Raw genomic sequence first — 15777 nt, forward strand, 5'->3', positions numbered from 1 at the left:
GAGAGCACCCAGGAGCGGAGGAGAAAATGCCAGGGAAAAGCAGTCGCGAAAAGGGTGAACAAACCCCCTGTTACCGGTGTCTGGGAAAGGGACATGCTGCGTCTAATTGCAAATATAAAGACTTTCAATGCCGAGCCTGTGGAAAAAAAAGGACATTTGGAGCGTGCCTGTAAAAATTCCACGCAACAGAAAAGACCGGAGAAAAACAGCGGTTGTTTCTTCAGATCACGAGCCGTGAATAAGCCTGTTTGGGAACGCAAGACCAAATACATTTCTACTGAAGGTGTCAACGAGGGAGAGATCGCGACGTGGTCAAGAAAGAAGAGGATGCCCAATACTTCAAAGGATGAATGGAGCGCAGATCAGCTAGTACGACCACCGGACTCAGACTCCAGTGAGGATTTGAATCAGCCCGCTGTGGAGGCTGAGTGGCAGGAGTCAGATATGGACAAAGACTGTGGACTGTTTGCATTAAAAGGGAACAGTGAGTATGTAAAACCATACATGGTAATGATCCGATGTAATGGTGTTAAGTTAAAGATGGAGGTTGATACAGGAGCAGCCATGTCCATCATTTCGGAGACTTTGTTCAGAAAAAGGTTCAAAAAATGTAAACTTCAGCCTTGTGATGTAACCTTGAGGACCTACTCAGAGCAAATTCCACTGTTAGGTCAATTTCAGGTTACAGTGACATGTAAGGAACAGTCAGAAAACTGGTCTTACTGGTGTCTAAGGGTAAGGGGCCAAGCCTCATGGGAAGAAACTGGATTCAGCGCTTACCGCTAGACTGGTCGAGGGTGAATTATGTGGCGAATCCAGTTAGTGAGCTGTCTGAGAAATACTCATGTGTGTTTAACGCTGACCAAGGAGTAATTTCAGGGGTACGTGCCAAATTGCAAATTGTTGAAAATGCCATTCCAAAATTTTGCAAGAGCAGAACGATTCCTTATGCCATGAGAGACGCAGTGGACAAACAGTTACAACTGCTGGAAAAACAGGGTGTAATTACGCCGGTGGAGTACAGTGAATGGGCAGCACCCATTGTGTGTATACCAAAGACAAATGGTGACGTGCGTATTTGTGGCGATTACAAGGTCACAATCAACCCGTGGTTAGCTGTTGACAAATATCCATTGCCAAAACCTCAGGACCTGTTTGCATCATTGGCAGGTGGTAAATACTTTACAAAACTAGACTTAACTCAGGTGTAACAGCAAGTCGAGTTAGATCCGCAATCTAAGCCATACTTGACGATTAACACCCCAAGAGGATTGTATCACATGAATCGTTTGCCCTATGGTGTGTCTAGTGCACCAGAGATTTTTCAGCGCATTATGGATCAGACGTTACAGGGTCTGTTGAATGTTGTCTGTTATTTAGATGACATTCTGATCACTGGTAAAAATGAAAGTGAGCATTGGAAGAATGTCGAACAGGTGTTAAAAAGGTTGCAAGATAGAGGTATAAGAGTGAATAGAGACAAATGTGCTTTCTGTCAACCTCAAGTAACCTATTTGGGGCACCGAATTGATCAGGAAGGAATGCATCCGGTACCAGAGAAGGTCGAGGCTATTGAAAAAGCCCCAGCACCTAAAAATGTGACTGAGCTCAGAGCTTTTTTAGCGTTGCTTTCATACTACGGAAAATTCATGGAGAACTTGTCAAAAGTAATTAAACCCATGACTGAACTATTACACAAAGACCAACCTTGGCAGTGGTCAAAGGCCTGTCAACACTCGTTTCAAGAAGCTAAAAAGCTGTTGACGTCATCAAGTGTGTTAACACATTTTGATCCCCAACTTCCCATATTGCTAGCGTGTGATGCATCTGCATATGGAGTAGGGGCAGTGATTTTGCATCGTATGCCAGATGGTATAGAAAAACCCATTGCATATGCATCGCGCACCCTTAGTAAGTCGGAAATAAACTATTCCCAAATTGAAAAGGAAGCTTTGGGTATCATTTTTGGGGTGCAGAAATTTAGGGACTATTTATATGGTAGAAAATTTCTGCTTATCACAGATCACCAGCCTTTGGTTAAGATTTTGGGGCCGAAAACTGGAGTGCCTGCTTTAGCCGCCGCTAGGTTGCAGAGGTGGGCATTACTTTTATCAGCTTACCAATATGATATCAGCTACAAGTCGTCTGCGGAACATGCAAATGCTGATGGCCTTTCGAGATTACCTTTGGGGTTGACAGGACCTATGTGTAATACAGAGTTCAAAGTCTCATTTATTGAGGCAATTCCGATAGATCAAAGAGACATAAAAACAGAAACCAATAAAGACATGGTTCTAATGAAAGTGAAGTCGTTTACACTCAATACTGTCACATACTGTTTTTCACCTAATATACAGTAGGAAAGTATGTGATTTTTAGATGCAGCATTTACTAACTCGTCCAGGCCCCGCCCCTTTATTTTGCATATGCCTTGGGCGGGAATTATTTAAATGAGGAATATTACAACATTACACACTAAAGAAAGCTGAACATGTTAAAAACAGGACCCCTTGACATATTTTCAAAACCGTTAAACTTATGTTCAAACATGATTCAAAGCTGAATGAAACAGCAATCTGCTACAATTCTACTGTACCATATTGAAATATATTCTGAATCTAAAAAATTAAATAGTATAAAAACAAAATGTAGCTGAACTCCTACAAAGTCACAAGTGGCAAGAATAAGTTTGTAAAGCCTCTGAAAATCTCTGGATTTCTGCACTGATTACTCATCAAATGCGGTCTGATCTTAATTTAACTCACTATTACAGACATGAACTCTCTGGCAGTGGCAGTGAGTCACATATTCATCTTGAAACATGAACTCCTCTTTGTCTCATGAATGATCTGGATTAAATAGGAAAAAGTACCTTAACATTCAAGTTTCACTTTGATCATGATCCCCTTTGAGTTGCTAAAAAGCCTGGATTAGTGTGTCACATCCTGGCATCTCTTTATGTTGGTTTGGCTCTCCTCCAGTGGATCCAGATCTATGGCTTCCTCTCTTGATGGATCATGACCTTAATTTGCCAATGTTGAAATATTAGAACTCACTTCACAAAAGCTAAGACATGAAACAGCCCAAACACAAACTGTCAATGCTTTAACAGTATGTAGTTTTGATTGCAAAACCACAAATGTTTTAGAAAAATAACTGCATAAACTGCATGATTACCGTTTTGTGTGAAATTGTCCGTTCAAGCGCAAGACGTGAAAGAGCTCAATTCAGTATTCGTGTGCTGTCAGACGCGGCTTTCTGGGCGTGCGCTTCGGATGTGGGCGCACACAAAACATCTCACAGGGCGAGTTGTCTTTTGCATCTTCTTACACTTGAATGTTTAAATTGGCAAGGCTTAAAAACACGTGCAAATGATAAACTGTCATGGCGATGCAGCACTGGTCTGATCAGGACAGTGACAGTTCTGTCCACGAGCCCTGCATGTGCTCTCTCTTCCTCTCACGGTGAGTGTGCATGTGTGAGAGAAAGAGACAGAGGGCGCTCTTAGCCAAGAGACGGTGCGTAAAGCTCAGCAGGCAATGAAATTTGGTCGCATTTGCGACTGATTTACTCGCATTGTAGAGGATTGCAGTCCTCTGGGAGAAACTTTGCTAGGTGATAGTGCCGTCGGCCACACTGTTCATTCAGCAAGTGTCTGTGGCGCTGAAGGGCTGCTGTTAATGAGCCTCTGGAAACAAAAGCTTATGTTAGGTAACCAGAGATGATTTCATTGCTTTTACACTGTTTTGACCAGCAGGTGTCACCAGTGTGAGGTGTTTCGAGAGCTTCGAAACGGTGAATCATTTTGTGAATCAATTGGTTCAGTTGATTCAGAGTTTCGAAAAAGGTTCTCTCAACAGTACTTGTAGACTGATGGGAATATTTCAGCATTTATTGGTGAACTGCTGTAGGTGGAGCTTCACTGGAGCTGAATTACTGCGTGGAAAGAGAAGCAGATCTGCCAAAAAAAAAAAAAAGTCAAAGTGGTGTTTTCACTCTTCCACAGATTTGAAGCATGTATGTTTTGTTTATATAGCCTATCCTTCTATCAAAAAACTATTTTTAAGACAAATGGACATATTCCTATTTCCTCTGTTTTGTTGGTGAGTCAGCACTATGAACAATTTTACTAAAAAAACAAACAAACAAACAAAAAAAACCTCACAAACCACAACTTTACAACAAAATTGTTAATTAGACAATAATTGGAGCTCAAAGATATGTTAATTCAAAATACCAGTTATTTATTAATCTTTACTTTGACCAAACTTGTCATTGCATGCAAACATCACAGAACAATTCAATTCACATTTATTTGTATAGCGCTTTTCACGATACATATCGTTTCAAAGCAGCTTTACAGAGAAAGCATATCAACATTACAATTTGGAGACTGCAGTTAGCTAATAATGTAATAATTTAGGCGATTAACATACAATCACTGTTAGCAATGTAATTGGAGGTAGAAGCAAAGAACTCCTGGAAAAATGAATTACATATTAACAATAATTAGGATTTATAGAATGTGAATGTGCGTGTTGATCCAGATGTTGCATCTTCTGAAGTCATCGCAGGAGTTGGCGCCGTCTCTTCCAAAGTTTTAGTCATCTGAGGTCTTCTTAAGAGGCTGGATCCAAACTGAAACTGATGTACTCTCTAGTCACCTCGGGACGGGCGTCCCGAGGTAAAACAGAAAAGCAAATGGATAATAATTAGCATAGCTGCTGTTCATAACATTAAGCAAAGACAGTCATGTGCAATTGATCTGATAAGAGATGCACTATGTGAATGCTTGGCTGAAGAGATGTGTCTTTAATCTAGATTTAAACTGGGTGAGCGAGTCTGAGCCCCGAACATTATCAGGAAGGCTATTCCAGAGTTTAGGAGCCAAATGTGAAAACGCTCTCCCTCCTTTAGAGGACTTAGCTATCCTAGGTACAACCAGAAGTCCAGAGTTTTGTGATCTTAAAGAGCGTGAAGGATTGTAGGGCGATAAAAGGTCGGTTAAGTACACAGGAGCTAAACCACTTAGAGCCTTATAGGTCATTAGCAGTACTTTATAATCGATACGGAACTAAATAGGTAACCAGTGAAGAGATGATAAAATTGGTGTTATATGATCATATTTTCTTGACCTGGTAAGAACTCTAGCAGCTGCATTTTGTACCAATTGTAGCTTGTTTATTGAGGAAGCAGGACAACCAGCTAGTAATGCATTACAGTAATCTAGTCTAGACGTCATGAAAGCATGAACTAACTTTTCTGCATCTGAAACAGATAACATATTCCGTATCTTAGCAATGTTTCTGAGGTGGAAGAAGGCTGTTTTTGTAACATATGAAATATGATTTTCAAAGGACAAGTTGCTGTCTAATATAACACCCAGGTCTTTAACTGTCGAGGATGGAGTAACAGTACATCCTTCTAAATGCAAATTGTAGTCTGAGAGATTCTGTGTACAGGTTTTTGGCCCAATAAGTAATACTTCAGTCTTATCTGAATTTAATAGAAGAAAATTACTAGTCATCCAATGTTTTACTTCTTTAACACACTCTGTCAGATTGGATAATTTAGAGTTTTCATCTGGTTGTGTTGAAATATATAATTGAGTATCATCGGCATAGCAGTGGAAACTAATTCCATGTCTTCTTATAATATTACCAAGTGGCAGCATGTATATTGAAAATAGCAGAGGGCCTAACACAGATCCTTGAGGCACTCCATAATTTACTATTGTTATCTTAGATTTTTCCCCGTTTAAATAAACAAAATTGTGACGGTCTGATAGATACGACCTAAACCACCGTAATGCCTGTCCCTGGATACCAATGTAATTCTGTAGTCGATCTAGGAGTATTTTATGATCTATAGTGTCGAACGCAGCACTGAGATCAAGTAACACTAGTATTGAGATACAGCCTTGGTCAGAAGCTAGAAGTAAGTCATTTGTAATTTTAATGAGCGCAGTTTCTGTGCTATGATGAGACCTGAATCCTGACTGAAATTTTTCATAGATAGCATTTTTTTTGCAGGAAGGAGCACAATTGGACCGACACCACTTTTTCTAATATTTTCGATATAAATGGAAGATTTGAAATGGGTCTGTAATTTGCCAATACATTTGGATCTAATTGTGGTTTCTTAATGAGAGGCTTAATAACTGCTAACTTGAACGGTCTTGGAACGTGACCTAGAGATAAAGACGAGTTAATAATATTGAGAAGAGGCTCTTCTGCTACAGGTAACAATTCTTTCAGTAGTTTAGTGGGTATTGGATCTAATAAACATGTTGTTGGTTTAGACACTGTGATAAGTTTATTTAGCTCTTCCTGTCCTATAGTTGTAAAGCACTGCAACTGTTCTTGAGGGACGATAATTGAGGCTGAATCATAAAACTCTGTCAAGGGTTGTACATTTACAACCGTATTTCTGATGCTTTCGATTTTTTCAGTAAAGAAATTCATAAAGTCATCGCTACTAAACTGTAATGAAATGTTTTGTTCTGGTGATGTCTGTTTTTGTGTTAATCTAGCCACTGTACTAAATAAGAACCTTGGATTGTTTTGGTTATTTTCTATGAGTTTACGGAGATGCTCGGCCCTGGCTGCTTTTAGAGTCTTTCTATAACGGGACGAGCTGTCTTTCCATGCGATTCTAAAGACCTCTAAACGAGTTTGTCTCCATTTGCGTTCTAGATTACGAGTTTCTCTTTTGATAGCGTGAGTAATATTGTTGTACCATGGTACAGTATTTTTCTCTCTAACCTTTTTTAATCTCATCGGTGCAACAGTATCTAATGTACTACTGAAAGTGGTGCACATACTGCTAGTAATTTTCTCAAGATCATTTGTGTGTTTGGGTACAATGAGCAGGTGAGACAGATCAGGCAGTTTATTTGTGAATTTATCTTTAGTTGTCGGAAGAATTGTTCTACCTAGTCGATATCGTGGCGCAATTTGACAAATATCCGCAGTATGCAGTACGCATGTTACAAGGTAATGATCAGTGATATCATCACTTTGCGATAGAATTTCTATATCAGTAGGATTGATTCCATGTGATATAATTAAATCTAGTGTATGATTAAGACGGTGAGTGGGTCCAGTGACGTTTTGTTTGACCCCAAACGAGTTTAGTAAATCTGTAAACGCAGCCCCTAACGCATCATTTGTATTATCTACATGAATATTAAAATCTCCAACAATCAGCGCTTTATCAACGTTGACCAATAGGTCTGAGAGAAAGTCCGCAAACTCTTTTAGGAAATCAACATAAGGCCCTGGAGGTCTATAAACAGTAGCCAAAGCAAGAGATAGTAGCGACTTTTTACTTATATCTGAGAGTGTAACGTTTAGCACGAGAATTTCAAATGAATTAAACCTGTACTTTGTTTTCTGGGTAACGTTAAGAATCTCTCTATAGATTGTTGCAACACCACCGCCACGGCCAACCGGACGGCATTTATTTTTATAACAGTAGCCAGGTGGACAAGACTCATTAAGACCGAAATAATCATTTGGTTTAAGCCATGTTTCAGTAAGGCAAATTACATCAAGACTATTATCTGTGATCATTTCATTTATAATAACCGCCTTAGGTGTCAGCGATCTAATGTTTAGTAGCCCTAGCTTTAGAAATTGTTTTTGTTCGGTAATTTTGCGAATTTCTGGTTTGATCACGATCAGATTTTTTCTAGATCCTTTATTTTTATAGTTGAACCTCACTATTCGGGGAATAGACACAGTTTCTATAGACTGTATTACACTCACATTTCTATCAATTAAGTGGGTAGAACACAGACTGTGATTTGAGGTTTGACTTACTAGTCATACGGTGCGAAGCGTCTTGGAGATGTTCTCCGACAGAAGATCAGCTCCGATTTTGCTGGGGTGCAGGCCATCGGCACGGGATTAAGGGATTATGGGTATTCCACAGCCACAATGCTTCTCCAGTGAGCATGATCAGTAAGAATATTAATCCATCCAAATACATTAAATAATCAAGTACATTCCAAACACAATGATTTAGGTCACTGTGATTTGGCCGAGAAAGATTCTGTATGATCCTGGATCAGCATCTTTTGTGGATCCTGGAACAACGTTCCTGTCCAAAAACAACCCTATCCCTACCCCTAAACCTACCCATAACTGACCCCTAAAATCAGAGGGAAATGATAGATGAACAACACTGATGTAGAAACACCTAACCCTGGTTTTAAGCCTAAACTTGACTAACTCTAAATTGTTCCTCAAATATGATTGGTTAATTGGAATGAAGAGATTTCACGTGGCAAACTTTGATGCTTATAGATTGATATAATTCCTGATATAATTTAATCGGTAAGGCCTAAGTAGATCACCAGTGACAATGATCTCTACCATCAACAGGCAAGTGAACTTTTCAGACAAAAGCAGTTGTTCTTAACATTGAAAGAGACACAAATGCTGTGTGAAATGTTTAACTGGTAAAATGTTGAGTTGGTCTGTCTAGAAGAGACTCCATCCACAGAACAAAGACAATATACTGTAGATCTGTGCATTAACAACAGACAGACACATTGTAACACTCCAGTTAATACACCAGGAGGATACACTAAATGAAGGGAATTACAGTGAAACTGAAGCAGTTCAAGAAATAATAACAATAATAAGATTAATGATAGGATCAGTCTCACTGGGAAAATAACAAGTCCAAGAACAGTAACCTTCAAGTTCAGTCCAACTGTTTAAAGTCCTCTGGGGCGAGTAATCCTTGCAAACAAGAACAATATACTCCACAATGAGACGGTGAAAATTCAACTCGATGAGAAGCAGATGAAAAAAAAAAAAAATTCATGAATCCAAAAGCGCTCCTTATATTGGAAGAAAACATTGTAAATTTCTCGCGAGGATGACATAACATCACATGACAACGGAGCGCGAGCAGAATCTTGCGGGAATATAAATCAGAGTCAAACACAGACACATATAAGGGAGAAAAACAGTACACAAGAGAAAACAATTAACATATAATAGACAATGAATTCTAAATAAGCTTCCTCTTATGTGGCAACGCTACAACATAACTAACTTTACATAAAATAAAGCAGAATAACAATAAACAAATATATTCTATGCATAAAATGTAAGAGAATAATGTAAATGTTTAAAGTAACATGTAGACTTTATATCTTTTGACACATTTATGTGCTATACTTGACAATCACAATTATGATTAGAAATATTATAATCATTATGGATGAGTTCAATCCAAACATTATTATATTTGTAGGTCTGATACTGAAGAGCCTGAAGATTTCTGCTGACAGACTCATCTGAGCTTCTTCCTCCTGTTCCACCTTTAAATAAAACAAAACCATCATTTGATTGAATACTAAAGCAACATTAATCATTCAATATCACATGTTTCTGATACTCATGCTGACACACATGCTGCTTTATTTAACTGTAAAGAGTCTCTTCCATCTGTATGAAACACATTTACACATTAATCACACATTTATTTCTCCTCATAGACACAGTAGTGAGACTCTTCTGTGGATCACCTGATGATTCCTGATCCTCTCATGATGATTTCACAGATCTTCATCTACAGAAGGAGGAACAGAAGAGAAAACAATCAGTGTTCAGTGGAACAAAGTGAAAATGAGTTACTATTAGTTCCTACAATCTGAACAAGTCTATTCTCAAACTGAAATGATTCACTTCTACTGACACAGTTAATAAAGCAGGTGTTGTTGAATAAAGCTGTGACAGTGTGATTTTGTTCTCTTTCCTCCTTTGTGTTGAACATTTTAATAACTTCACATTTTGTTCTCACACAAACCCAATAAAGCTTAATGATAATTTCCTTTCATGAATATCTGAAAGGTTTGTTCTCATATCAGAGGTATATGATCTTTAATATCACAGTGATGTTTCCTCACCTCAGGACACAGTTTGAGTCTCGTAGCACGTCACAGAGCCACTGCTTTGAGTCTCCTATCTTATTCAGTCTCAGATCAAGATCTTTTAAAAACTGCAGTGCTTTTGAGTTAGTCAAAGACTGAGTTATAGAATAAACATCTGTAATGCCACAGTTCAGTAGACTAGAAAGACACAAACAGAGGAAGAGATCATCTTACAAACAAATCATTAAATGTGAAGAATTTTACACAAATATAATGTGAACTCAGACTCATTGTGAGATATTGAGAATAAAGTGTTTTAGTTTAAACTGCTGAAGTGATTTTCAGCATTTTGATTCTTGTATGTGAATGTTACTGACCTCAATCTCTCCAGTTTACAGTGTGAATCCTTCAGTACGTCACATAGGTGCTTCACTCCTGTGTTTCCTAGATTATTCCTGCTCAGGTTCAGCTCTCTCAGGTGTGACGGGTTTGATTTCAGAGCTGAAGTCAGGATGACACACTGTTTCTCTGTAATCCTGCAGTAACTCAGACTGAAGACAGAAAGAGAAAATGACTCAAATCCATGTTCAGTTCATGTGTGAGTTAAATGAATGATGAATAAATGTCATACAGTCACTAATAAACCAGCAAAAACATGGAAACTTAATGATATAAACGAACAAACCAAGCCAATGCGCATACGGAGTCATGAGGGCAAATCTGAGAACGCTGCCTGTTTCTATAGCAACTGGAGCTTTAATGGCAGCTGCAGTGATGCGATCACTTTACTAATCAATGATTGGCTCTTTCACTTAGAAGGCGGGGCTTATTGGCCATATTGGGTGTTGCACTTTCTCCCAATCATAAGTAAATGGACTAAACCGTCTTCCTATATATAAAGTCTGGATCCGTCCTCACTCCACAAATAAGTGAATTTATCACTCTAGATTAATATATAGGATCAATATAGAAACAATAGAAAAATGAACATTTAAATGGTCTATTTTCACATTTTTAATGCTTGAAAATCTAATTAATCAATTATTAAGTCATTTTAGATTATAATTTACAATCTCTAAACACACATTTTGCTTAATAAAAGAAGATTTAGTGAAAAGTACCATTAGTCCAGTATAAATGTAAGATTTCAGAATAATCTATTTGTGTCACAGTTTTGTTGTGTTTTATTATTAAATTGTATTTAAACTCTTAGTTCTGTCTCTTCATTGTTCTGTCGTTTATGTTGGAGGTGATTGTGTTTTATTTCTTCTACATGTTAGATTTGTGATTAAAGACAGTGTTATTGTATTCTCCATCATGAGCTTCATTACAACCAGCCATTCCTGACAATCTGTTTTTAGTCTGTTTTTACTTCTGTCATGTTTCACAGCAATGTATAATGTACAGTATAATGATACTAACTCTAGTTTCTCCAGCTTGAATTGTGGGTTCATCAGTAGATCACTGAGGTTTTTCACTCCAGAGTCTCCTAGATTATTCCAGTTCAGGTTCAGCTCTCTCAGGTGTGACGGGTTTGATTTCAGAGCTGAAGTCAGGATGACACACTGTTCCTCTGTAATACTGCATCTATACAGCCTGAAGACAGAAAGAGAAAATGACTCAAATCCATGTTCAGTTCATGTGTGAGTTAAATGAATTATGAATAAATGTCATACAGTCACTAATAAACCAGCAAAAACATGGAAACTTAATGATATAAACGAACAAACCAAGACAGGAGCGTTTGAGGACACTAGTTACAATCCGAGTCTGGATCCGTCCTCACTCCACAAATAAGTGAATTTATCACTCTAGATTAATATATAGGATCAATATAGAAACAATAGAAAAATGAACATTTAAATGGTCTATTTTCACATTTTTAATGAAAGAAAATCTAATGAATCAATTAAGTCATTTTAGATTATAATTTACAATCTCTAAACACACATTTTGCTTAATAAAAGAAGATTCAGTGAAAAGTACCATTAGTCCAGTATAAATGTAAGATTTCAGAATAATCTATTTGTGTCACAGTTTTGTTGTGTTTTATTATCATGGTGTTGCTGTCTGTGTGTGTTCCCTAGTTAGTGTTCTTGGTTAATTAGTTCCTGCAGCTGTTCTGTTTCACTTTAATTACTCTGTGTGTTTAATCCAGGGGTCCAAACTCTGTCCTGCAGAGTTCAGCTTCAACTCTCCTCAACACACCTGTCTAGAAGTTTCTAGTAAGAGCTTGATTATCTGGTTCAGGTGTGTTTAATTGGGGTTGAGCTGAACTCTACAGGACCCTCCAGGAGCAGGATTGGACACCCTGATTAAGGCCCCGTTTACACTAGTGCCTTTTCATTTTAAAACGCATAACTTTTACTACGGTTACGCCTGTGCTTTACACTACTCCAGTGTTTCTGACCCTCGAAAACAGAGACTTCTGAAAACGCTGCAGACCCTGTTTTAGTATGAAAACACTGGGGTTGTGTTTCAGTGTAAACGGACCAAAACAGAGACTTTTGCACTGTAAAATGTAACTGATGATCTTACTAATAAAATTAAGTGATTTTAACATATTTTGAATAAGTTTGTTGACCTTACTGAGTTTAACTAAGTAACGACAACTTTTTAGAACTGAAAGACATTAAACTCAATAGATTCAATTATCCTCTACTTAAAATAATGAGTAGTACGAAATTTTTCGAGTGGTCATGCGCAGTTCTACCTGTAGGTGGAGTCAATTTGCAACGTATTCTGAGGGGAGAAGCACATGGAACGGTGAGTTGGTGCTTGTTTGTCATATTTTAAAATTTCTGAATTGTTTAATATACATTAATCGATAGTGTAATATAATCAGATTAAATAACTTACACAGTGACACTGGGTGTGATGTTAGATTATTGAAATTGTTGAGTTGTGTTTGACTACACAATGATTCGTAATTAATATTTAAATCTATAAAGTAATAATTATTTTCTTAATTTTCAGAGCTTGTTTTGTGGAATGAGACATGTAGATTAATATAAGGTTATTTTTCTTCATTTGCAGGATCTGTTTGTGGAATGAGATATGCATTGGAAATGTAAGTAGCCTGCTGTATTTTTTCTTTGAAAATAGAGCTCTACTGTAGCAATGTCGCTTAAAACATGGAAGCTGCACCAGAACTAGTCCAATTCCATGCCTTCACACTGACTGCTTGTGTTCATTCAAGTATTTTAATTCATTGAAGGAGTATTTAACAAGAAATTATTCTAAACATGTTGATACAAAATAAACAAGTATGCCTTGAACACACTAACTGTGAACCCAATGTACATTTAACTTTTATTTTCCCTGTCACAGATCAATGCAAAGTTCAATCACATCACAATCAGAAGCCTCAATCAAGAATTCTTCTCAGCGCTTTATCAACTTGCAGCTTGATTTCTGGAAATTTGTGCAACAAAGAAAGTAGCAGTTGAAAAGAGAGTTTCTTGCGCAAATTAAATCTATGGTAAGCTTGTCAATGCTTCTTTCTTAATCAAAATTCTGTTACTGTATTAGCTCAATTTTATATTTCATTGGATGTTGTAACATTTATCAGGGCAGTGACATCACTGATTTTTTTATACTAGATTTTTTCGCTCATTTGATATTTCATTCTATTTTTTTTTTTTTTTTCCACAGCACCGTCATCACTGCTAAGTGCACAGTTTTTCATGACCTTCCTCTCATTCTTGGAGAAGAAACCTCTGATTTTTTTAAACAGTGCTGACAGGTAACTTATATTTCATTATAAACTATGATTCCCCACACATACATTACATATAGGCATTCAGTATGCTTCATTTAACTCTTTTATCTTGGATCAGACATACAAACTCTGCATTTGTTTCATTTCTTTTCTTTTTTTTCTTTTCTTTTCTTTTATCCAGCATTTTGTTAAATGCAAGTTCTGTCATCATTATACAGTTATTTTTATTTTGTCTATCTTCCAGACAATACTTTAAAGGGTTAGTTCACCCAAAAATGAAATTTCTGTCATTAATTACTCACCCTCATGTCGTTCCACACCTGTAAGACCTTCATTCATCTTCAAATTAAGATATTTTTGATGAAATATGAGAGGTTTATGACTCGTCCATAGACAGCAATATAATCATCGCTTTCAAGGTCCAGAAAGGTACTAAAGACATCGTTAAAATAGTCATGTGACTGCAGTGGTTCAACCTTAATGTTATGAAGAGATGAGAATACTTTTTGTGCGCAAAAACAAAACAAAAATAACGACTTTATTCAACGATTTATTTTCTTCCATTTCATTCTCCTTCACTGTTTACGTTCAGTGCTTCCAGGTTCTACGTCAGAATGCCGGCTCAGTATTGGCTGACGCTGTTCACGTGAGCGGCATGACGCATGTCAGGAGCCGGCCAATACTGGCCAATACTGATGCAGGAGCCGGCCAATACTGAGCCGGCATTCTGACGTAGAACACGGAAGCTGTGGACTGTGTTTACTACGTCAACAGAGTAGGAGACTGACAGGGAAGAGAAGAGATTGTTGAATAAAGTCGTTATTTTTGTTTTGTTTTTGCGCACAAAAAGTATTCTCGTCTCTTCATAACATTAAGGTTGAACCACTGTAGTCACATGACTGTTTTAACGATGTCTTTAGTACCTTTCTGGACCTTGGAAGTGGTAATTAAATTGCTGTCTAGGGGTCAGAGAGCTCTTGGATTTCATCAAAAATATCGTAATATGTGTTCTGAAGATGAACGAAGGTCTTACGGGTGTGGAACGACATGAGGGTGAGAAATTAATGACAGAAATTACAGTTTTGGGTGAACTAACCCTTTAACAACCATAATTAATCTCTGTTAGTTGTACGTAGACCTGGTACTTTGTTATATGTACATGTGTGATTTAAATTTGTAATATAACCAGAACTGTGATATTGCTGTTCCCTTTTTATTACGACTGTGATTGTGACACACCTTTCTTCGGGATTCTGACCGTGATAACAGAAGACAGCCAGGATTCTTCCTCCACAAGAACTACATTTGGAGTCTTCATGCACAGCATTATTCTAGACTGAGCCATTCTCATGAACTTGAAAACCTTCCAGGTGCCATGTGACTAATTTTTGGGCTAATATGTGCCAAATTTGGAGTTTTTCTTTCCCTTGGACACAATTCTCTGAAACCAAAACTACATTCACTTAAAACCCTTCTGTTGATGTAAGCAAAGGCTGTTTGAGATCGTTAAAGGCCTAGTTCACCCAAAAATGTAAATTCTGTCATCAGTTTTTCACTCTCATGTTAATTGACTTTGGTTAGTCTTTCAAACACAAATTTAGATATTTTTAAAGAAAACAGGCTGGAAAACTTTTTGGATCTTTTAAGTTTTGGTTACCTGGACTTTCAGTTGGAGGGACAGAAACCTCTCAGATTTCATTAAAAATATCTTCATTTATGTTTCAAAGTCTAACCAAAGTCTTGTGGGCTTGTGACGTCATGAGGGTGAGTAAATGATGAGAGAATTAAATTTTTTTTTTAACTATCTCTTTAATCTTGCGGTTGCACTAAAGTCAACATTCTTTTTAATTAAAGTGTTAAATTGTCACCTGCCAAAGTTTAAACTGTCAAAATTAAGCTAACATTGATTTTTGTTTCATGGTCAGCTATTCAGTTTCTTGTCAAAAGACTGTTTATTCATCAGTCATGATTTGTAATGCATATTGTTACATTAATGAAAAATGTTTAGAATTTAGGGGTGCCAGAATGGCATTGTTTGGTACATTGTAGTGTCTGAAGAAAATTGATGAGCAATAAATAATGTTTTGCCTAAGATCTGTTGCTGCTTTTTGTCTTAACTTATATTTTTTAGTTCAGCTTACTTGAAAATTTTAAGGCAATCGGTTTC

At 37.3% G+C, this 15777-nt stretch overlaps 1 protein-coding gene across 1 annotated transcript in view; it reads right to left on the bottom strand.

The window, feature by feature from the left end:
• Positions 1-15777, bottom strand: part of LOC127504736 (NACHT, LRR and PYD domains-containing protein 12-like) — a 595457-nt gene that overhangs the window by 67212 nt on the left and 512468 nt on the right. The window contains exons 110-111 of the mRNA XM_051879684.1: positions 11312-11485; positions 10267-10440 (exon numbers count right to left, since the gene is read on the bottom strand). Of these exons, the coding sequence (XP_051735644.1) occupies positions 10267-10440; positions 11312-11485 (348 nt within the window). The remainder of the gene's footprint in view (positions 1-10266; positions 10441-11311; positions 11486-15777) is intronic.

Source organism: Ctenopharyngodon idella, chromosome 2 (genome assembly GCF_019924925.1).
Source record: "Ctenopharyngodon idella isolate HZGC_01 chromosome 2, HZGC01, whole genome shotgun sequence".
NCBI lineage: Eukaryota > Metazoa > Chordata > Actinopteri > Cypriniformes > Xenocyprididae > Ctenopharyngodon > Ctenopharyngodon idella.